The 23992-nt window shown below is 43.6% G+C and overlaps 1 protein-coding gene across 6 annotated transcripts; it reads left to right on the plus strand.

The window, feature by feature from the left end:
• The first annotated feature begins 1641 nt into the window (after nucleotides 1–1641).
• On the plus strand, nucleotides 1642–18851 carry LOC117031251 (RNA-binding protein 4B). 6 transcript variants are annotated; one of them, XR_004424488.1, is made up of 5 exons: nucleotides 1642–1786; nucleotides 2478–2901; nucleotides 8156–8832; nucleotides 10423–10644; nucleotides 11252–18851. XR_004424488.1 is itself a non-coding variant. In XM_033121724.1 (4 exons), exons 2-3 carry the CDS (start codon nucleotides 2490–2492, stop codon nucleotides 8821–8823), a joined length of 1080 nt encoding a protein of 359 aa, XP_032977615.1. In that variant the 5' UTR covers nucleotides 1642–1786; nucleotides 2478–2489; the 3' UTR covers nucleotides 8824–8832; nucleotides 10423–11941. The 6 variants fall into 6 exon arrangements, 4 of the variants coding, with proteins under 4 accessions (XP_032977615.1, XP_032977614.1, XP_032977617.1 ...); XR_004424489.1 differs by having other exon boundaries at nucleotides 11333–18851; XM_033121724.1 differs by having other exon boundaries at nucleotides 10423–11941.
• The last annotated feature ends 5141 nt before the right edge of the window (nucleotides 18852–23992 follow it).

Genomic DNA, 23992 nt, shown 5'->3' on the forward strand with positions numbered 1-23992 from the left:
ACAATAAAACATTTTTAAATGGAAAAAGCAGATATGCACTAAAAAGAACCTTGCAAGAACACAAAATAATACACATTAAACTCATTAGAATGGTTGCCTATGAGGAAAAGGGAAAAGAGATAAAAGGGAATCAATAAGAGTAGAGAAAGAGATGGGGGGAAGGAAATGGTGCAGTCAGAACTAGGAGAAGAAACAGTATAAAAACGGAGGAAAAAAGGATGGTAAATGAAATGAAAATTTTAGAAGGGTGAAAACTTAAAAGGATATTAGTTCTTTGGCCTCAGAAAATTCTGGGAATTGGAGAGGATAACAGAATCCAAAACACAGTGTATCAAGGTGGGTGATAGGTTCAGACTCTCCATTTGTGAAGTCAATATAGTGAAGATGAGTGTAAGCTATTCCAGAAATGGGTGAAGAGGTCCCTAAACATATTTTGAAAGTCTGAGTGTAGACAGAAACTGGAAATGACCAAGAGAAGAAGGGAAGGGGAGAGGTAGATAGAATTAGGCGGGAGACAAACATGAGTGTTATTAAAATTGCAAGGACGGTGCCTCTTCTGAAATGGCTGGGAAGCAAAAAGAACCCAGTGAGAAGAGAAACATATCAAAGTAGCTGGGGGGAAGAGGGCAGCCTCAGGAATTTGTGCCTGATGGTATCAGAGAAGCTTCTGTGGTGACACCACAATGAGGAATGGTGACTGACAACAACCCTGGCATGCTTTACTCAGAGATAAACTCAGTCCATCAATCTCTATAAACGTCTATTCTTTGTTCAAGGGTGACAGTGAGTAATCCACCTAATAGCTTCCCTTTTGCCACCAGGGGGTGCCCTTGAACCACAGCTGAATTTTGAATGCTAGAAAGTGCCCCTAGAATCACAAGTGCCTAGTCCTCCAGCAGCTTGGTGTAGACGTGGAGACCCTGTCCCACACCCAAATCAAGGGACCTGTCTAGGCCTTTGCACCAAGTATTCCTTTGGCGTACTCACCATGGACAGGAACTGTGAAGGACACACCGTGAGCTCTTACACTCTAGCTAAAGAGAAAAACCAGCCCACGTACATGCACGAGCAAACAAAACATGACTAAGGGTAGCCTGGGTAGAATGCCTCCTAGGGCTATCCCAGCTCTGCCATCGTTGGTTATCAGTTTCCTTACCAACGAATAACACGTTTGCAATGAAAATTTTTTAGATGTTTAAAGCTCTACAAAAAAATGACTAGATTCGCTTAAAATGTGGCGCGTCTGTATTTCTAAATGTCCCAAGCTGCCATAGAGGTTGGCCAGCCCACTAAGTAAACCTTTTAGGGAACCCAATGAGATAACCCTTTCTCCTCAGCTGCCAGCCCCTAACCCCCGCTGCGGCAGGCCCTATAGCACCACCCATTGTGATGGTTAGTGACAACCCGGCCTTCTCATTTCACTAAAGCAGTGGTTGCGTCTGGACCCCTCCTGACGCGTGAGCGCCGACCCCCACTCCTTCCACGGTGGTGATTGGCTAACCCGGGCTGGGGGCGGGCGGACCTCCGCTCCGCAGCGCCGTCACCAGCTGGCCCCGCCCCTGAATCGGGGCAGCTGGGAGCTGAGCCCCGGGCAACAATTTACATGCGGTCGTGGGATTGGTCGCCCGGCTCCTGCGAGGGGGAGGGAAGAGCCAGCGCACACTCGCGCGTGCGTGAGCTGGCGCGCGAGATAGGGCCCGGTCGCGCCGAGGCTCGAGCGGCCGTCGCCATTTTGTAGGGTTCTCTCTGACGCGGGAGCCGCCGCCACCACCGCCGCCGCCCGGAGGTGTGAGGGGGTCTTGTGGGTGTGTGGGGAGCTCGAGGGCGGGCCGGAGCGGGCCAGGCCGGGCCTCGGAGGGCGAGGATGGCCCCGGATTTGGGTTTCTCCTCTGGCTGCGGGAGGTCCCGGGAAGACAACGGGAGGAGGCGGGGCCGGGTCCCCGGAGGGGGCGGGGCAGGGGTCGGGTCGAGTCTTTGTTGGGGCGAAGGAGCTGGAGGTTGGGAGGCTGGGGGGCTTCCAGGATTGGGGCGAAAGGAGCCTTTTTATTCTTAGAGTATGTTCATAGGTGATACCGCACGGAGGAGAGGTACACAGATTTCCCTCCAAAATCTTGTGACCAGGGACATTCAGATATATGCCTCTTGCCTCCTGCTTGGGCTCTTCTCTTTCCTTCCCCCCAAAGAGTATTTTAAGACGTGAAACTGCTAAACTAACCCTGTTACTTAAATGTGCCTCATTTCACGGAGATGATGGACAATGCAATGCTTGCGGCCCCCCGACCTCCTGTTTGCGTGTCACACACAGTTCACACTACTCCTTAACAAACCTTTCTCTCAATTGAGAAACAAAATAACGGATGTCTGTGTGAGGGACTTGAAAGTGCCAGGAACTTATTTGGAGGATTAAACCAAATGCAATGCACTGGAATTGCGGGCTCCACCCCTAACTTGTGGAAATCTTGTTTCTCCCCTCTCAGGCTCTTGTCAGAATGGTGAAGCTGTTCATCGGAAACCTGCCCCGGGAGGCCACGGAGCAGGAGATCCGTTCACTCTTTGAGCAGTATGGGAAGGTGCTGGAATGTGATATCATTAAGAACTACGGCTTTGTGCATATAGAGGACAAGACGGCGGCCGAGGATGCCATCCGCAACCTGCACCATTACAAGCTGCACGGGGTGAACATCAACGTGGAAGCCAGCAAGAATAAGAGCAAAGCTTCAACCAAGTTGCATGTGGGCAACATCAGCCCCACCTGTACCAACCAAGAGCTTCGGGCCAAGTTTGAGGAGTATGGTCCAGTCATCGAATGTGACATCGTGAAAGATTATGCCTTCGTACACATGGAGCGGGCAGAGGATGCGGTAGAGGCCATCAGGGGCCTTGACAACACAGAGTTTCAAGGTGAACTGCTCTGGGGTCTGGGTGGCAGAACTGAGTGGGGTCTATCTAGCTCAAGGCACAGGCAAGAACATAGGGCCAGGGGGCTGGCTGGGTGGTGTCTTCCATTCTATTTTAGCGGGAAAGAATAGAAAGATTGTATGTTTACCACTCTTAAGCGCAGTAACTCTTGGAGAAGCAGATACTTCCCCTTTTCAGGTTTGCCAAGATTTTCAAAGGCATAGAATCACAAACTGAGTTACTGTATCCTTCAGGTTTCATTCATTTGAGTGCTATTGGAAGTTTAACCTGCCTGGGCAAATGCCTCGTGGGAACCTGCCTCGTGGGAAAAGGGAGGATAAATTCTGTGGCTTACCTGTTTCTTTCGTTTTGACCAGAAAGCCTTCTATTTGAGAGTTCAAATGCGTAGGATTTATACTCTTTACTGCCTTGGGTGATGGGTTGTGGTGGGAAAAAAGAACGGGGAGATCTGGAGGAACCCCTGTATTCTAAATCTGGGTGGTGAACCTGGATTTGGGGGAGTACCTTCTGAGTGTTCAAATTTGTTCAGCCTGTGAACTAGACAAGCACAGCCAGAAACCATGCCATGGATTACAGATGCTCCTCGACTTAGGATGGGATTATGTCTTGATAAGCCCATCAGAAGTGGAAAATACCATAAATCAAAAATGCGTTTAATATGACACTGTAGAGTATCAGTTGTTTGCCCTCATGATCGTGGGGGCGACTTGAGCGGTGGCTCGCCACCACTGCCCAGCATCACCAAAGAGGACAGTACCACGTATCACTAGCCTGGGAAAAGATCAAAATTTGAAGTGCAGAATGCATATTGCTTTCATACCATCATAAAGTGGAACCATTGTAAGTCGGGGACTGTCTGTATTCTGCTCCACCTCTTATTTATTCCTAAGGGAAAAGAGAAATTTGTAAAAATATTAGAATGAATGAGAAGGATGGCCCTGCTTCTTCTGAGGAGATTCCGGTAAGATATTCTAGTAAATAACATGCTGTTGATCTCAATAATAAAGGTACATATGTTGTCGTTACTACCACAGGAGGTTGTCTGAGGACTCGAGAACTATACTAATATGGTAGCTACTAGCCACATGTAGCTATTAAATTTAAATTAAATAAAATGTAAAAATCAGTGTCTCAGTTGTACTGCAGACATTGCAAGCACTCAGAAGTCACATGAGGCAAGTGGCTACTGTCTTAGTGCAGATATGGAACATTTCCATCATCAAAGTTCTGTTGGACAGTGCTGTTCTACAAGTTTTTATGTCTGACGGATCAATGTAGTGATCCACATGATTTAAAACATCGTCGGAAAAGGAAAATCTCGTTTTTGTTGACAGTATCATCTTGGATCACACATTTACTGCCACTTTTCAGGTTCACAAACTAACACCATATTTTGTCTGGGTGCCACTAAAAGGGTTAAGTACTTAAGGGGCCTCTGCTAAACCTAGGAAACAGAAAAGAAATGGAAGAGGAGACATTGACCAGAAAGGGGTGAGAGAGTTTGTAAATAGTGGAGATTGCAGATGATGCCTCAAATATCTCTGGCTTCAGCCCTTGGTGACCTGGCATTTAGCTAGTCTCTAAAGCGTAGGGCAGGTGTTGTAGATAACTTGCTACAAAGTCATGTGACTTTGGACAAGTATTTTAACTTCTCTGTGCTTCATTTTCCCCACTTATAAAAGAGAGTTAATGATCCCTGTGGTACCTTCCTCACACCACAGGATGGTAGTAAGGCTAGAATGAGGGGTAATAGATGTGAAAGTGTTTAGACAGTAGAAAGTGACGAAAGGTTTGTTCCCAACAATGAGTGTGTTTCGGTTATGGTTAGAAAGTTACTTAAAATGCGATAGTTAGCTTTTCTTCTTTACATTTGTTTTTATTTTGTTATTTTGGAAAGCTTGCACATCAGACAGCTTTAAAAATATTCTTAATTATTTTCATTTGATGGGGGAGGGAATCATGAATGGATAGTGGCAGGGTTGAAATGGAGGTTCTCTTGACAGGTAACAAGACGTGTAAAAGGAATGCAGCTAAAGTGAGGTACAAACTGCAGAGATATTTTAGTAGTGTAATACTGCATGTCCTTACTTTTTAATATACAATTGAATAAAAGGATGGGGCAAAAGTATGTATATGGAAGTCAGTTAATTGGGGAACGTTGGCTTAGAAGGAGTGCGTTTTAATAAAGCAGGTTTAATTACTTTAGGAAGTGGATATCTGACTAATGCTGTAATCCATTAGATTTTTTAAAATGTCATCATTAGAAAAGAAAACTCCTTTATTTGGTTTTCATATTCTTAGCTTAGCCCCTCTGGAGAAACCCTCTACCCCGAGTTACACACAGACGTTTTTATAACTAGCTTTTTTCTCTCCAGATGGTAAGAAAGTTTAGCATTGGAAAAGTCGCAGTTTTACAGAAAATACAATCTAGATACCAACTGGTTACATTTTTCGATAAAGCCTTTTCAGCTATCTAATAAAGGTAACCCTTGTTCCCTGGTGGTCTAGTGGTCAGGATTCGGTGCTCTCTCATAATAAAGGTAACCCTTAAGACTGCCACTTTGGGCATCTTTTGAACCTTTCATATGTTAATGGCTGTCATTGTATGACTTCTTACAGGAAGTAGCAGAACCTGAGTTTACCTGGGTCTTTCAGGATCCGTTTCCTCTCCACACAAACCATAGTAAACTGTACCCCTATTGAGATAGCAGACTGTTTGAAGACCTTAAAGAAGCTGTTCCCAACTAACAATTCAGGCAACTGAATTGGGAATATGTAAGAGTTCGGGTGTCTCATCTTTCCCCCAGTATGTAAATAAGCGTTAAATTGGAGTCTTGTGTGTCAGCTACACCCTCAGCTTTCTCTGGACCCTGGCATGGGGTAGGAGCTCAGCAGTTAGAACCCCACGTTGCCCACCTCAGCATTTTAATACTCTTTTCTGTTCCAGCTTTCAAAAGAATACACTTTTATTGGGCTGCTTTTCTGGTAAATGTTGGCAGCGCATTTCAGTCATTTTTGGAGGTCTCAGAAAATCGTTAAACTTTTGACCTCTCCAAGTATAGGAGAGTGTTAGAATTTAACTTTCTTTCAGTTTTCTTTGTCGTTGGTTACCTAAGGTAATAGAGAAGGACAGTATTCTTCAATTATTAAGAACTTTAGGAGATTTAAATTAAAAGCCTAGTTTACAACCTTTGGAAAGATTGTGTGAAAAAAACCTATCACTTCTATTACAGATCTTTTAGTTTCAGGTAAAAAGTATTTTACTAAATCCTTTTCACAGCTACTATAGAGGTAGATTTTGCCACAGATGTTTATAAACGGGATTCCACTCTAAATAAAGCAGGCATGAAGATTGGATGTAGTAAATAAAACATCAAGGAAGAATCATTGGGTTTTGTTCCTGGGCTGTAAAGAGCAAGTTAAACTGAAATTTCTTCCTTAAAAATGTACTATTAAACCTCTGGATTGGCTGCTTTTTAGATTGTCACGGTTACTGCGACTTCAGAATTGGAGCACAGTTTGTCTGTGTCACACATTAATGTCACCATGCATGATTGAAAGGCAATTAATTTGTAGTCTTCCAGTCCAAATTATAGGGATAATTTGTGATACAAATTGGGGCAAAAATCTGTGTTTCTGTTCTAGGCATAGTTAGCACGTGGCCCTTCATAAGTTCTAAGAATTAGAATGGGAGTGTTTAAATCTCCGCACACAGTGGGATGGCTAAATGCTGCGTTCAGAGAACTATTGCCCTTTGGTATCTGTTGACTGTATCCGTGGTGACGGTGGATGCTGCCTCTGCTAGCAGCTGGAAGTCAAAAGCTGAGCACCTTTGTTTCTGCTAAAGAAAGGGTTTTAAGTTGGAGGGAGCAACTACTAGAAACTGGGGTGGTAGGAATCATAGAAACTGGGCAGAAATGAGTTTGACTAAAGTGATACTACACTAACCCGCTCCCCTCTCAGGGTCAGTGCATGGCGCTGCTCTGGCTGCCGTCCTGATCGGGCTGTTTCCAATGGTGGAGCGCGAGGCCTCCTATCGCATAACTGCATCCAGAACAAGGTCTGTTAAAGAGAGCACCTGCTGATCGCGGAGGGGGGATTTGTGCTGAGCAGCCTCTGAGAGTGATGCGAAGCCCCTGTCTCTACGTCTGTGCTGGCTGCCTTTTGGCTACAATTTGAAAAGCATTGACTCGATCTCCAAAGTCTTAATGCAGTTTGGGACTAAATACTGCCAAGAATACTCTTTTTCTCAAACTGCTTTTAAAGACCTTGGATGCTTCAAGGATTCCTGGGCTTGGTGGCACACAAGCCCAGGGCAAAGATTGTTTCTTCTCTTAGCTGTTCCTCATGCTGGTCATTTCCTGGAAGTATGGATGTGGCTTGTTTGTATGGGTGCCCAGAGGTCTTCAGGCAAATGGTGCATATTTCTAACTAAGAGATGACCCCCTATAAAGAACTGTAGGCCTTGTGGCAGGATGAAATGCTGATCATTTCATTACATGGAAACACACTGTCCCTAAGAAACCAGTACTGCTTCGCAATCTTTCTAATTCTTCCTGTTGAGACACCTTGGTCAAGTAGTTTTCTTTTCCACAGTAGGCATGGATTCACCCTTGCTGAAAAAAGTGGGGAGGTGGGTTGAAATCTGGAGGGTCTTGTAACTCCTAGATGTACTGAAGATAAAGCAGATGGTGAGCCAGGCATGATTTGTGTACCCAGCATAGCCTTCTGTGACACCGCAAAAATGGCTGGAGGAGACAAGACGGACTGGAGTTCGCTGTGGTCTTTACGCTGCAGTGAATGCTCAGGCCTGCATGGCCCTGAGGAAATCGGAGAGGTTGGTAAGACACTTTCCAAATCTGGCACAACTGGGCTTTGTTGGATATCTGATTTGGAAAAATTGGCAGGTTTTGAATCGTGAAAATTTTTCAGTCTTAGCAGTAAAAAGCAGAAACTTTCAATTTGTGTTGGGGCGGGGGAAAGGAAACTTGCGAAGAAAGAAGTAGGAGGGAATCTGGGCTCCTCGGTAAGAAAGTATTGACTGGTCTCTGAGGACTCAAATTTTCTAGCTCTTAACCTGTATTAAAACTTCAACTTCTTTTGGGGGGGGATTGCTGAAATAGGGTCTCAGGAGTGTGTGTATGTATGTGTGCCTTATGCCAGCCAGCTTACTTTCATTTGGGGAGGATAAAGAATGTGGATGAGTTGTAACAAATCTTATATCTATTTCCTCAAGGCAAACGGATGCACGTGCAGTTGTCCACCAGCCGGCTTAGGACTGCGCCCGGGATGGGAGACCAGAGCGGCTGCTATCGGTGCGGGAAAGAGGGGCACTGGTCCAAAGAGTGCCCAGTAGATCGTTCGGGCCGCGTGGCAGACTTTACCGAGCAGTATAATGAGCAGTACGGAGCTGTGCGTACACCTTACACCATGGGCTACGGGGAGTCCGTGTATTACAACGATGCTTACGGAGCGCTCGACTACTACAAGCGTTACCGCGTCCGCTCCTACGAGGCAGTGGCGGCAGCAGCAGCAGCTTCTGCGTACAACTACGCAGAACAGACCATGTCCCATCTGCCTCAAGTCCAGAGCTCAGCTGTGACCAGTCACCTCAACTCCGGCGCTGTGGATCCCTACGACAGACACCTGCTGCCGAACTCCGGTGCTGCTGCCACCTCAGCTGCTATGGCTGCTGCCGCTGCCACCACTTCGTCCTATTATGGAAGGGACAGGAGCCCCCTTCGTCGTGCTGCAGCTGTGCTCCCCACAGTTGGAGAGGGCTACGGTTATGGGCCAGAGAGTGAGCTGTCTCAGGCTTCAGCCGCTGCACGGAATTCTCTGTATGACATGGCCCGGTATGAGCGGGAGCAGTATGTGGACCGAGCGCGGTACTCAGCCTTTTAAAGACTGGAGGTGAGAGTGGGGTGGGTGTGGCTGAGATCTGTTTAGTTCCCTTGAGAGAGACCCATGCTGCCTAGAGGAAGCCAAAGCCACCTGTTTGCTGTCAGGACAGGAGTGTCCAAAAGGTGTAAATTATGTGTTAGTCTGAAATAGGCCTCTAGCTTAAGCCAGGGGTCCACCTGGCCTATGGAGGTTTTAGGGTGAGTCCAACCATCTTGATCCTTCTGAGAGAACAAACCCAGTGGGTTAGAATATTGTTCTCTAATCAAGTGTAAGCAGATCTGGGTTACAGAAACATCGTTGAGAACTAACATTTGTTGAGTGCCTTCTGTGTATATTATATCATTTAATCTGCACAATAAGCCTTTAAGATATTTTCTTTTTCACAGAGAAGGGAACTAAGCCTCAAGAGAGGTTAAGTCATCTGGTAATTGAGAGGTTGAGCCAGAATTCCAACTCAGGCCTGGCTGACTCCTGAACATATTCTCTTTCCACTAAAGTCACTGTGGTGTAAGCTGAAGAGTACAGGTTCAGGAGTTAATAATGAATGTCACAGTGAGAATCTGAACTGTAACTTTAGACTTCCCATTTGCTAATAAAACTACTACTTAGGTCATGAGCCTTTATCAGAGGAAACTTTTCTAATATACAGCTATAAGTCAAATAAAAGTCCTATAAATTTTAGGTGTTTAGTTCTAAGACACTGGCTTGAAAGAGGAATGTTTTGATGCCACTGTCCCAGAGTTCTTTCCTTGTTAGTATTCCAGAACATTCTCCACGGGCACCGAAGTCAGATTTCTGCATAGCCAGTGATGCTATCACGTAGAGCTTGATGCTTCCTGTTTTTTCCAGCAATTTTTGTTTTGTTTCTTGTTTGAGGAACATTTACAGAACTAGATAAAACAGGTCGTTTTTAATGGGCATAAAATCCCATTAAGTGGTGACCCTGGAAATTTAATGTTTCCTACTTCAGAAAACATCCCAAAAGATGATGAAGTGGTAAGAAGAATGAGGAGTTTCTAGAGATTGATAAATCTCTTAGGCTGAGTGGAAATGGCATGACTACGACTTTTATTCTCATGGTGGTCCTTGTACCTTGAAACTGAGAATCCCTTGAAAGGGATACCTGGTGGCGAAGTTCAAGTTAGTACCACTGAGTTTCCAGGGTTCCTAACTTCCCTCTTTGGTGTATGTGTAGATGGGGATTTGCCGATTTCATAGTGAGAAGCAAACAGCATGAACTTGCGATGAGTTCTATCCTGTATGACCACGACAAGACTGGTGTCTCCTGGGACCATTGTGCAGCAGTGTGTGTTCATGCGCCTGAAGTAGATTATCTCACAGTGTGTGAAATCTGCCATTAATTTTTACTTTTAATGCAGCTGAATCTGCCATGAAGTGGGATGTGCCTCTGAAGTCAGGTGGTATCATCAGATAACTTCTGTCCTCTCGAATGTTTCAAAACAAAGTTAAATATTAAATTAGTATATGTGGTCTTTAAAGGATATTGACTAGGTATTTTAAAATGAATTTTGACTGCAAGCAGTGGTTGTTCAACTAACCTCTTTTTAGTGATGACTTTTAAAGAAACTTACCTTCCAGGTGTGAACCTCAAATGGACTGAATAACCCTGAGTTGGTTGCAGTCCCAGGAGCCTGATGTTAATGAGGCTGCCAGGATGAAATACTCCAGAACTGTTGGGGATCCAAATTCGGGTCTCACCCTAGCACAACTGATTCAAGAACGTCACAACTTTTGAAGTCGATTGGCACAGATCAAGACCAAGATTTGGCCCTTTGTCTGTAATAAGTAGAGGAACTTGGTGTGAGTTAATTTTTTTTTTCCCCCAGCCATTGGTGTCTGGAGTTTCCATCATCAATGGAAGAATTAGAGAATTTTAGGATTTCTTCTTTTCATTTGGTAAGGGAAATGTGGTCAATTAGAGGGATTACTAGAATTAAGGCTCTAAATCTATGACTGTATGACATGTAGGTATGTTGGAGGGTAAATGAACCACTCTTTGATACCCTTTGTGACTGTCATTTTTGAAAACTTGTTTACTATGAAAGATTAAAATGAAACAAATTCAGAATAGTGCAGTTGGCCACATTTGAGATTTTGGCATTTTCTGCTTTTTCTAGACCCCCAAATTAAATTACGGTTTTTGATGATATCTGTATGCCCTTTGTTACAGCAATAGTAGCCTTGTATCACAGAGGTTGTCTTGCCTAAAAGATGGCTAAGAAAATGAGAAAGATGTATTTGTCACCAACGCAGCAGTCTTCCAGATAGATTGCTTCTTGTTCTATATGTAGCTATAAGTAGATTCCTATATAGTCACAATAGACTCCGGGGTAATGACATGGGATATGTTTGATCCAGTCTGACTTGGTTTTGTTTTGTTCTTTGTTCTTTTCCCCCTGGAATGCAGGACAGGACCAGGGCCCTTGTACTCGGAGCCAAGCTGCTCTCCAGGCATTGTGTAAGCCTCTTGTGTTGTGCTCTCTTTCAGGTAGGATAATTGCGGACTGAACCCTCGGGCTGCGGTCATATATGAGAACTTGCTCCGCGCGGTCCCTTTTGCCGGGATGTTTCCATTGCTTCATGTTTCAGTAAACAAAGGAATTTGTGACCAACTATGTTTTCTTTCTTAATTTAATTCTAAGTTGACTTTTTCTTTCCTCCTGATACAAGTCTCTGTAGCCTTTCACTCTGTTCCTTATATTCTCAGCCTCTGAGCAGCCCTAGGTAAGGATTATGCTGACACCCCCTTTCCTGTACAGTGGAACCCCTCTTATCTTGCTTTCCTTAGGAGTTGAGCCCTTCTCTCTGTCCACCTGCAACATCTCCTTTCCCTTTAAAATGACCATGTAGTGGCAAGCAACCTTTTACTCTTCTCTGTTAGCTCTGGACTCTAACATTGAAGCTGATCTTCTGAATTTGCTAGGACCGTTGGGGTTTCTTGTGGGGGGGAGGGGGTTGTTGTTTTGTTTTGTTTTTTTTTATGTCTGACCTGTGATCGTGGTACAGCATTAGCTGAAATTTAGTCTTGTTTTTACTCCACTCCTCCCGCTTTTTTTTTTTTTTAATATTTTGACAAATAAACGTTTCTAACACTTAAGTATCTTTTTGTGTTTGTGTGACTGCTATTTAACCAGTATCTTCTGGTTCTTTCTCAGTTGTGCTCAGACTACAAAATTTAAGTGAATCGATGTCTGAAATCTAGATGTAGAAGGAAGGATTTAAGGAGATAGGTAATGTGGCCTCGACAAAGGATTGAGAAAAATTAGCCAGCATCTCGAGACATTGATAAATACGCTCCTTCTTTCTAAATACCAGAGCTGCACTTTCCATTTGAAAGGCTAGCAAAACCAGGTTAGTAGTGACAGAAGGGGGCCCTGCAGACAGTAGGAACCCTGTATCAGGAAAAGGTGGAGCCAGAATATCACCAAGGACCTATCAGGTTGACTCCATTTGACTTTATAGTATGTTTGTTTAAATTCACTTACAAACTATTTTAAGAGTTCTCGCTTCCCAAGGTGTTAATATTTTGCTAGGATTCGACTTTGGCTAAAATGAGTAAGACAGTTGTGATGGATCAAAAGACAGGAAACGTCATATTTTGAGCAGAAAAGGCAAGAAGGGTATTAATGATTGGCAGTGACAACATTCTGCAATGAAATGCGTCCTCTAAAATTTTATGAATATGATTGTATATTATCGTTGCTTAGATCCCCATAAAATGAGTTTAACGATGGATTCAGCCCTACTTCTGTTTTATTGTGTTCTATATGGAAATGTTGACATGTAAATTCTGACTACCTGTGAATGTTTATAATTATATAGCATTTCCCCCACATATTTTATACTAGTATTAAGATAATCTTGACATAGGTGAAGCAAAAATTTCCCGATTTTTTGGGGGGATGGAATACAGCTAGAGAGAGAGAGGTTAACCTGTCAGTGCACACGCGCCAACTAGTGGGGGAAGTAACAAGGCCCATTTCAGCTTCAGCATTCCCTTAAGGGGACAGGACTGTCCCTGTTACACAAAAAGGAGAGTAAAGCAAAGCTCCTGGGATTTCCTTGTGATTGATCTCCAACACACCAGGCAGAACAAAGAAATATGTAGGTGGTCCTCTGTGCTAACCTAACACAGTAGTTTAACATGTCTTGATTTCTATCTCACTGTCAGGACAAGCAAAAAAAAAGACTGGCTTCTATAAAACAGTTCTACATCAGCATCATCCAGTAAAACTGGGCAGTACTGAAAGTGTTCCTTATCTGTGCTGTCCAATTTGTAGCCACCAGCTACCTGTGCTTAAGTAATTAAAATGTGGCTAGTGAAGCTGAGAGACTGAGTTTTTTATTTTAATTATAATTAGCCACATGTGATTATTGAGGACTTGCAATATGGCCAATGAAGCTGAGAAACAATTTCCTATAATGTAATTAGCCATGTGTGGCTAGTGGCTACTGTATTGGACAACATAGTTTAGATGGTAAAATAAGTTTCTTATGAGGAAAAAAAGCCTTGTGGATCATGGTAAAATATCCTTTCTGTAGAAAACCCTTTCATTCCCCTCAAAATAGGTAACACTGGGAAAGCAGTTAGTTTTGAGCCAATGTAAGACAACTGTTGAGTAGGAACAAATGTGTTTATTTCGAAACGTCAGTTCTTAAATGAGAAATTTCATGTTGTGGGTACAAAATCCCTTTTATTCACCAAGACCATTTTTCTCCTGGGCCATTTCAGAGTCCCATGAGGCCTCACACTAAAAGTTCCTGAATTCATTTAGATAGTTATTTGAATTCCTGCTGTGAGCCAGGATTTGGGTGATGAATGAGACATGTTCCTAGTAGAGAAGCAAACCTTAATTGCATCTGTGCTAAGTACTATGGTGGGACCTATACAGGGTGCTGTGAAAACACACTAGTGACTGATGGGGGCCGGGGGGGGGGGGTTGATTTTCCAAGCCATGTGAAGACCAGTGATGCCTGTCAGGAAACAGAAAAGGAGCTCTGTGGCAAAAAGAAATCTGAAGAGGTAAGTTACAGGTACAGTTAATGAAAGCCTTGCAGGTTGTATTAAGGAATTTCATCTTGACCCTAAGACCAACTGGAAGCTATTACAGGGTTTTATGTTTGGAGGTAACAGGATCAGACTCATTTCTCTTAAAAGATCATTGATTGGAGAGGAACAAAAGTGAGTAACATTATAAATGTGAGATTTGTCTGATTTATAATGGGCCTCTCCTCGAATGAAGCCAATAGAGTCGATGTTTTAAAGGAAGAAAAAGTACTTCAGACAGGAGGAAGACCAAGCATGAGAACATGTGATGGGGGCATTCTCGGGGGTGGGGTTTAAATCCCTGAGGTTGGTTGATAAGCTCTAAATAACGGGATGGGCTGCGCCTCTCCTCCCTGAACACTTGCGGAGCTACCTAAGGGCTTTGCACGAGGCACCCCTTAGTGCTGAGGGGCAAAGGAGAGGAGACAAGGTCTCACTCAGATGAGAGACAAGATAACGATGAAAATGGTATATTTGCTATGAGAAATGTAAAATCGTTGAGAGTTCAGAGAAGGGCAATTATGCATTCCTACCAAAACTATAGTTCATTTTTTATGCCTTAAGATTGAAACTTTATTTCTCTCCTTTGAAATAGAAATGGACCTCTCGGTTAGCAGGCCAAAAAAGAAAAAGAAACAGACTTATCAGTCCACAGAGAGTGAAATGTTTGAGGGGTGATGAAGGCCAAGGGGAAGTGCCTGGCTCAGTCTGGGGAAAAGAAAAATGAAGACTTAACATCCCTGGCCTTCCATCTCAATGAATTTCTTCCTGAGTAGTCAGCTATTTGAGGGGGTTTCTGGGGACAGATACACACACACCCCAGCCACTTCAAGTAGGAGACAAAATCACCCTAGCCTGACTTAAATAAATGATTTAAATATTGCTGCCTGGGGGAAAAGCATGCAGATTCCCCTAGGTGCTGTGAACTCCCTGGGTCCTGCAACACCTCCCCGAGGGAGGGGGACGGGGGGGAGACCTACTGCACCACAGCTCCGACTTGGCCCAAGCTTTGCTCTGCCCTTGAGGCCTGCGGCAGCCTCCAATCCACCTCTTCCTTTGACTTGCAGCTACACAGTGAAGTGAGACGTGGCACAGAAAGACACGAGGCCCTAAGGGTACTGGATGACCTGCACAGTTTGTGTGGGCAGAAGGGCAGGAAAGGGTTGGCTAGTTCAAGGTAGCCCAGAAAAGGGAAGCAACTTGCCCAAAATTGGCCTCATGGCTTGTCAGGATTTCGATCACAAACCTGGTCCTCAGAGATAAAATCTCCTGCCCTAGGAGACTGGGGAAGGGAGAAGTAAAAATGCATTCCTAGGAAGAGCTGTCAGCTTGTCAGAAGAATTCATCTCAAGGGCTTTCTTAAGATCAGGGCTGTGCTCTACTGCTCATGAGAACTGAAGTGCAAGAAATGACAGATCGGCCCCAGAGAAAAGAGGGAAGTTCTGGCAAAAGGATTTTTATCAGTAGTGTATTAGGTTTGCCAGCCCTTTGGAGGATCCAGGCCAACTTCAAACCACATTGCTCTGCCCCCACGCAGAAGTGGAGCTCGCACTGCCACAGGCCTCAGCATTCACTAGGCTAATGGCTGAAATTCAGGCTCCCAGACTTAAATCCAAGCCCTTTCTGTGGCCTTGGGCATGTTACTTAACATCTCGGGGCCTGTTTCCTCATCATAAAATGGAAATAATATATACCTTCCTCTTAAGAGTTGTGCAGAGTGAATGTAAAGCATTCGATTGGCTGTTACTACAAGTGTGCAAGCAAAAGACGGGGTCCCACCCCTCCTGGAGCTCACACACAAATCTGTAACAAACTATCAAGGACTAGCTGTGCAGGGAGGTCGAAGGTATAGCTGTCATCACTCCCTCTTCAGTCCTTCAGATTCCTGTTCCCCTCCTTCCATTTCTTGCCCAGCTGTGGGACCTAGAGACAAACCCACTCAAGCTCTGCATTTAGGGATCACCAGATCGCAAAGCTAAGGGCTCTTTAGGTTATCAAACAGTTCCACCATCTCTGCCTTTCTTGACCTCTGGACGCTTATGGGATGGGGCGTCTCCAGCCTTAACTTCAGCAGCCATCCGTGGTCCCCGGGTTCTGCCCCAAGGCCGGGTCCTGTGCTGGCACTGTTTCCTCAATGACTGATGGGTGACTGCTAATGCAGTGGATGGATGGGGGCCAGGGCAGAGGGTAGGGGATCCCCAAGAGGAACACATTCAAATGATGCTGACATACACACATTTATTAAATGCCTATTCATATGTCAGGCAGTTGCCAGGCATTGGGGCAATTTCCTAACCCCGAGGTTAAAATTTTGTGAGGAAAAGTTAATAAGTAAAAAGAAAAACTGGGGAAAGTACCACAAAGTACGCAAACTGGGCATAATGGGGAAGAATGGCAAGGGGCACCTACTTAGCTGGAGGTTGTCAGAGAGCCCTCTGAGCTTGACCCTGAAGCTAAGACCTGAAGGATAAGAAATTCGCCCTAGTGACCAAAGGGAAGGTTCTTCCAGGTAGAAAGAAGGCCCGAGGCAGGAAAGTGGTCTATCAAGATCCGAAAAAGAGGACCAGTATGGTCAGAAAAAGGTAGTTGAGGAAAGGGCCTGACTGGAGTGTCGGGCAGAGGCAGATATTTCAAAGAGCTTTAGGCCAAGGTAGAGGATTGGTATTTTATTTTAAACACAATGGGATGTTGGTGAAGGTTCTAAGTTACGGTATGACAGGCTGATTTATAGTTAACATCATCCCAGCTACTGAGTGGAGATTGAATTTAAGGAAGAGGAGAGAGGGAAGAAAGAAGAGATGCCAGAAGGCAGGCCACTGCAGTGGTCCTTGGGGGTGACTGTATGGTTTCAACTTTGGTGTGGCAAAGACATGAACACAAGTGGCAACGTTTTCTGTGTGTTAAAAAAGGGATGAGGGGGAGTGAGAAGTGAGGGGAGAATCAAGGATGACCACCAGGAATCTGGCTGGAGCAGCTAGGTGGATGGTAATGCCATTTAAAGAGATGGGAAAGATGGAGGAAGTTATTTGGGAGCCAGGAGACTCAGGAGTTCTATTTCAGACGTAAGAGCTATGAGATGTGTTAAGACAACCAAGAACCCTCAAGTACAGCAGGTCCTCATTCAACCTGGCTTTGTTGTAACGTTGATGAGACGCGCAGGAACTTAACTCGTTTATGTCTGTGTTACAGCTGGTTTCGTTATGCATCGTTTTGCCAGTACTAAGAAACTATCATTTACATTAAGTGAGGACTTACTGTCGGTCTTTAGATCCCTGAATTTTGAGTAGAGGAGCCATTTGGGACAAAAGATGTAAATCTGATTCGTCAGCATCTAAATCAGCATTATCCCCGAAAACGTGAGCCTCTTATGTAACTGGGAAACTTCTAATTGCCATATTTAGCAAGGTAAAAACAGGTGAAATTAGTATTTTTAATAATATATTTTATTTCACCCATATAGCCAAAATATTATCATTTAACATATAATAATCAGTAAAAATGAGTGTTATTCTTTTTCACACGTTTCTGAAACGCCATGAGTATTACAGCACCGTATGGCTCCTTCAGAAGGTATACAAAGCCAAGGGAAGTGATGAATTCACCTAGAACAAGGTTTCAACCTTGGCGCTGAGACTTGGGGCTGGGTAATCCCTATGGCGTAGGGGGCTTACGCTACAGGATCAGCAGTGTCACTGGCCTAGGGGTTGTGGGCTCCAGGGAAATGAAAGGAAGGAGTGGATTTCATGTTAAAACTACAGGGGTCGTTTCCAGCAGATGCAAAAACCCAATCAATGTCTGGAACAGCAACATCAAGGTCTTCCCCCACTATCACTTCTTAAACAATCAGGTTTTTCTTTTCTCTTCTGCCCCTGTCCTCTGGACAACTGGTAGCATTTATTGAGGACCACTGTCCTCAAAGAGAAACTCCATGTACCCGTTTGGAGAGATGGGGGGTTATCCAAATTCCCAGGAACCATGGGTACCGATTCAAGTGTCAAGCTTTCATGGCCTCTTGGCCAGACACAGCTTGCTTGAGCAGAGGAGCAAGATTGGGGCTGGTGATAAACATCTGGAAATCTTCAGACTCTAGACAGTAGGTAAAGCCCAGGGAACTGGAGACACCACCTAAAAGAGGATGGAGAAAAGAGGGGACCGAGTCCTATCCTCACTTTTACTGCCCCGAAAACTGGTCAGCTTCCTTTTCACCTTGAAAACCCAAATCTGTTTAAAACAAAACAGGCCTTCAAGGACTGTCGAGAGGAAGAGCTGGTGCAAATGCTGAGTGGGGAGGGAGATCAATTAGGAAACAACTTGGGAAATCCAGGTGAAAAATCCAGCCTGACTAGGCTGCTAACAGTCAGGGAGCCTGAGGACAGCCAATAAGACTTCCTATCGGGTTGAATGTGGGTATAACCCTCAAGGTTTTGGCCAGAGTAACTGAAAGGTGAAGTTGCCATCAACTGAGATGGGAGAAGGAAAGGGGGGGAGGACAGCAGAAATTCAGTTTTATACGAGCTGTGTTAGAATTATCAGACACCCAAGCAAAAATATCAAATGGGTAGTAGGATATGAATCGAGTTTGGGAGCAGCATCTGGACTTAGATACAAACTGGGAATTTTTGTAGATAGAATGGTATTTGAATCCACAGGATCACCAAAGACCAACATCTGAACTACGGACCCTCCAACATCAAGCGGTCAGAGAGGAAGAGGAACCAGCAGAGGAAATGGAGAAGGTAGGAAAACCAAGAGTGTCGTGTCCTGGAAGTCAAATGAAATGTTAAGGAAGAGTAATCAACTTTGTCAAAATGCTAATCTAAGACTTCACCAGGGGCTGACGGGATTAACTGCAAAGCAGCACAAGTGCTTTTTGGGGTGACAAAAATATCCTAATTGTGGTGATGGTTACACAATTGTACAATTTATCAAAATATGTCAAACTGTACTTGAAATTGATATTTTATTGTAAAAAAGGAATACCCCAATAAAGCTATTTTATTTTTTCATTATTATTTTTTAAATTTTATTGGGGAACAGTGTGCTTTTCCAGGGCCCAACAGCTCCTAGTCGTTGTCCTTCAATCTAGTTGTGGAGGGCACAACTCACTGGCCCATGTGGGAATCGAACCGGCAACCTTGTTGTTCAGAGCTCACGCTCTAACCAACTGAGCTCCCCGGCCGCCCCAAGCTATTTTAAAAAGTGTCTTGCCACACAATAGTGCTCTGCTTAGAAACAACGCAAGGCTGTTTCACCGAGTAAAGGCCTCCAAGGCCCTAGCTGATCATTTAACTATCCGACCTCCTCTCCTACCACGCTCTTCCCATCACTCCACTCTCAACCCTGGCCTCCTTCCTGTTAGAACAGGCAGCTATAATCCCGAACCTTGGGGCCTTTGCTCACACTGATCTCTCTACTTGGAATACGAGGTCTGTTCGGCTCTCAATTCACTCCAGTCTGCTCTCATGAGTCTCAGCGAGGCCTGGCACCCTCTGCATCCCAGTAATCTGCACACACATACACCACTCTAGCTCTCCCATCCTCCTTCCTCAGCTCTACCCTGAACACAAAGCTCTTATCTCCGAACACACTTGACTGTGTTCACTGTCTGTCTTGTGTGGGAGTGTAAGTTTCACATGGTGGCACTCCATCCCTGGGTCGCAAGAGGATAACAGAGGAGAAACCACCACAACCATAACGGACATGATATTTTAAGTTAAAAGAAGTGATCACATGATTTAGCAACATGAATCACGAGCAACATCCCTATGAAATGGTAGGGGTAAAGGTCTGATTAAAGAGGGCTGACAGAGAAAATGGAAGGTGGTACTTGGGAGACAGAAATCATAGAAAAGGATTTTGAGTTTTGCTACAAAAAAGAATGAAGAAATGAAGTGGTGGTAACTGGCAGGGGAAATAGTCAAGAAAAACATTTAATGGGAATAACAATGTTTGCAGTGCAAGCAAGACTGATCCAGGAAAGAGGATATATGGATGACATGAGTGGAAAAGAACTGCAGGAGTGAGGACAGGCCCTAATGGGATAGAGCAACTGGCCTTAGACCAAACAGTTACCAAGGGAATGGGACGTGGATGCCGATGCTGGAAGGTGAGGAGTGACAAGAATGCTAATTTCTCTTCTGATTTCTTCCATTTTCTCAGTAAGTATGAAGCAGGTCACTAGCTGAGTAAACGCAAGGGAAGAAGAATGGACCAGTGATCTCTTCTCTGACTGCTTGACAGAATTGTGTCCACCCAGTTTGTGCTCATTTAAAGTGAGACTAGTCACCTTCAGCCTCACCTGTCAAGTAAATTGGATTTAATGTGGGTTGTGGTTCTGCCATGTGTGTATGAAGCTAGGGCACTGGGTAGCCCCAAGGTTTGCAAGGAAAATGATAGAGTCAGCAAAAAATGACAATTATTGACTATGGATTTCAAGCTGGGTAAGAAGTGACAGTATTAAGTGGGGGAGGGACAATGGAAAGTTGAATCAATGGACTCTATGTTCCAGTGGGATCAAAAGGGTTGGAATATTAAAGAATTTTCTCATGTTCTTCAAGTGCAGAAGTCCCAGGTATGATGCAAAATCCTGATGTCCTAAAAAGACTAGAAATTCAACTACCGTACGTTTAATTTTCCTGCAGGCCGAAACATCATGAAATAAAAATGACAAACTGGGAAAAACACTAGCAACTCATATCACAAAGAGCTAATTTCCTTAATCGATACACTGCTTCCACAAATTAATAAAACCAACACCCAATTTGTTAAAAAGGACTAAGGATTTGAAAAGACAAAAGAGAAAATAAAAATGGCTCTTAAAATACAATGATCAACCTCACTCATAAAAACAGATGCTAAGCATAACTATGAGATACCCTTCTAACCTGTCAGGTTGGAAAAGATCAACAGATGCGTTGATGAGGGTTTAAGGAACTGCCTTTATATATACCTTGCCGGTGGGAATATAACCTTGCCGGTGGGAATATAAACTGGAACATGAGAACAATCTGACATGCAGCAAAATGTAAAATGCCATTCCACCTCTAGGAATACAGCTCAGATATATTTGCACTCATGCAAGGTAACCATATTTCATCTAATCCAAATGCCACTGATTTTAAGACGCATCATTCATGTACCACGAAAACTATAAAACACTGCCAATTAAACTACGGGTAGACACTTAAATTTCCAAAAATAAAGTACGTAGGCAAAGTGTAGAATTGATTCAATATGTATAACCTGTTAATTTCATTCCATAAATATTTTAGCTGAGATACATATTCAAAATCTGTTCCCCATCTTTGCTGGGCCTCTCCATTTTATAGATGTGCCATGCTGAAATTATACAGGAAACTTTTTGGCACCCTAGCTGCCAGGCTCCTCCTCTGGCTTTCCAGGGAAAAACCGCTTTCAATGTTCATTACTAAAGTCTGCTCTTCAAACCATTTTAAGTCTACAAATCAATCAGTCTTAGTCCAGCTCAAGTCAGTAGGTAAAAAGTTAACTGCCTTCCCCTTGCAATAGCCTGGATGAAATAGATCAGACCGGAAGTTCTATACTAACGAAGCTCCAAACTCTCAAATCTGGTTTCAGTCTTTTTTACAGTGAAATTGTGAGGTCCCATCTTGCTGTTATCACTGAGTACAAACAATTCAGCATGTGGATAGAGGTATGAAGGAAACCAGCAGCAGGCTTGGCCCTGGAAGAACCAGCCCCACTGGACAGAGCACTGTTTCCCTGTTAGTCTTCACGAGTTAAGACAAAACAGGAGCAGTAATAAAATAATTCAGCTTTTAAGGTTTACTTTATCACTAGCTAAGCACTTCCTCCTTTAGTGTCTTACATCAACATACTGTTAGCACCATCACCCCTGCCTTGTATCTCAGGGGTGCTATGACCTGCCAATAAAGGAATACAAACAAGTTCCTACTTATGTTAGAAGATTTGCGTTTGGTGAAAAGTTGGAAAGTTCGCTGAGTGTTAAGCCATCATCTCAGGCTTAAGACAGAAAAAAAGCTGTTAGCATGACAAAACTTTTTATTTTTACCTAAATAATCCATGAACATAATTTTTAACAAACAGTACAAGGCTTTCAAGTCTCTTGCCCCATATTCCCCAGAAGCAATGACTTTTAGCTCCTTTTAGCTGTTCCTTACCTTTACGTGTCTTAGTAAGACGCTCAGAATTCATTTACCACTTTAAAAAACTATTTAGTAGAATTTTGAGTTTTCCTCCTAAACACACCTCATCACTCACTCATCCCACTTCCCCATCCTCCAGACTTAGTTAGGTGACAATTATTTTACTACTCTGTGTGGCCATGATTATGGACCAGGTTGAACCCCGTTTTTGTTGACTCCAGTTTTTTATCCTTTTTATTTCCTATGTACCTATCAGTTATTCAGCTCTCAACTCTTCAAATGAACCAAATTATTTCCTCAAAATACTGAAATACAGGAATTTCTTAATTCTGTCTTGGAGACATCCCTTTCTGGAACTCTACTTTCTCCTGCTTCGACCCAGACTACCATTCTCCAAGTTCTCAACAGAAAAGCAATCCTGGGACTTCCCACTGCCATCATTCTGGGAATTCCATTTGCCTCAGCATGAGGCCACGTGGAGAACGCTAGCACTGAGCACACCTCACTCCAGCAGTTTGCAAAAGCACTAAACACCATGCAAACAGCCTCTCTCACTACTCTACCCACTAGTCTAGTTCAGTGCTGATATATATATCTCTGGGGTAAAGAGCTTGGTTTATTTAGCATTCACCCAAGTCACCCCAATTTTGAAGATGCCTGGAAGACTGTTAAGTGAACATTAAGAGGTCTAACACCAAGTCAAACCCCAAAATCCTGAGAGTTGCCCTAAGACCTCTGACCCACCAAAAACCAGGCTGGGCAAGAAGCTATCACTGCAGACCATTCCCACCCTCACCTGACTTCCAGTGATACACCACTATTTGCACACCCAAGGCCTAAACAGAAAGCTGCTGTGGAGGCAAGGCAAGGACAGGCAGCGCGTCCTACTGACCTCTGCATTCTCCACGTGGTACTTCCATAGTAAGCAGGCAACCAGTGAGCAGTACTTCAGTATGTGCTAAGCCAGCTCTACAGGAATGCTCATCACATTTAACTCAACATTAGGAATAGAGGAAGGCTATGGGAAATGAGTGTATTAAAGCATTACTCTTGAAATACTAACTCCTTGGAAAGAGAACTGACTCTGGGTGGTGAACACACAATGGGATTTACAGATGACTTAATACAGAATTGCACACCTGAAACCTAGGTAACTTTACTAATAAGTGTCACCCAATAAACTTTAATTAAAAAAAAAGAAAAACTCCTGCGCTAAGTGATGGCAGTATTAACTGTCAATTACACAGACTATATGACCTCAACTCAGATACACTTGATTGGAAACTTTTAAACAAAAATAATTTCAAAACAACTTAACGTTGAAATATCAGCAAGTTAAATTCAATTGTTTCAAATCAAGTTTTAGAATTCACTGTTTTTCCATTGTTCACAATAGTGTTTTTCCCTTTAACAGTAGTTTTTTATTGTGGGAATGTAGCATTAAAAATAAAGAATGTGGGCAGCCGGGATTCTGGCAGTTATGAAAATCTCTTAGATTATCTACTCTCATTCTGTTATAGGGAGACCATGTTCTCAAAGCAGAGGGCAAGAATGGCTCCCTCTAAAATTTTAACGTTTCATAATGCGATTACGTATTGCTCCCGTATTTAACCTATGATGACGTCACCACCTCAGAAAAACCTTCATTGACCATTCCCTTCTAAAAATTCTCTACATAGTTCATCCCCCGCCCCTTAGAATGTAAGCTCCAGAACTGTAGGGGACCCCAGCACCCAGAACACCTTGCAGAATATCACTCAAAATATTTGTTAAATCAGTGAATACTGTTAGTCTCCATCTTTTGAAACTTGCTAACCCTAAACCCCAGCCATCAGACTCAGGTATAGCAATAAAAATTTGGATCTGTGATTGGTCTTTTAAGAGAAAAAAGGACCAATGTAGACAACAACCTTTCAAGAAGTGGTGGAAAACCAACCTAGCCAGGTAAGATAAAAAA

Source organism: Rhinolophus ferrumequinum, chromosome 11 (genome assembly GCF_004115265.2).
Source record: "Rhinolophus ferrumequinum isolate MPI-CBG mRhiFer1 chromosome 11, mRhiFer1_v1.p, whole genome shotgun sequence".
NCBI lineage: Eukaryota > Metazoa > Chordata > Mammalia > Chiroptera > Rhinolophidae > Rhinolophus > Rhinolophus ferrumequinum.

What these genes read in the sequence shown, in the direction of transcription:
- LOC117031251 (XM_033121724.1), top strand. Translation starts at nt 2,490, where the DNA reads ATGGTGAAGCTGTTCATCGGAAACCTGCCCCGGGAGGCCACGGAGCAG. An exon ending in TGACAACACAGAGTTTCAAG is followed by an intron (nt 2,902 to 8,155) that starts GTGAACTGCTCT and finishes TATTTCCTCAAG; the next exon opens with GCAAACGGATGCACGTGCAG.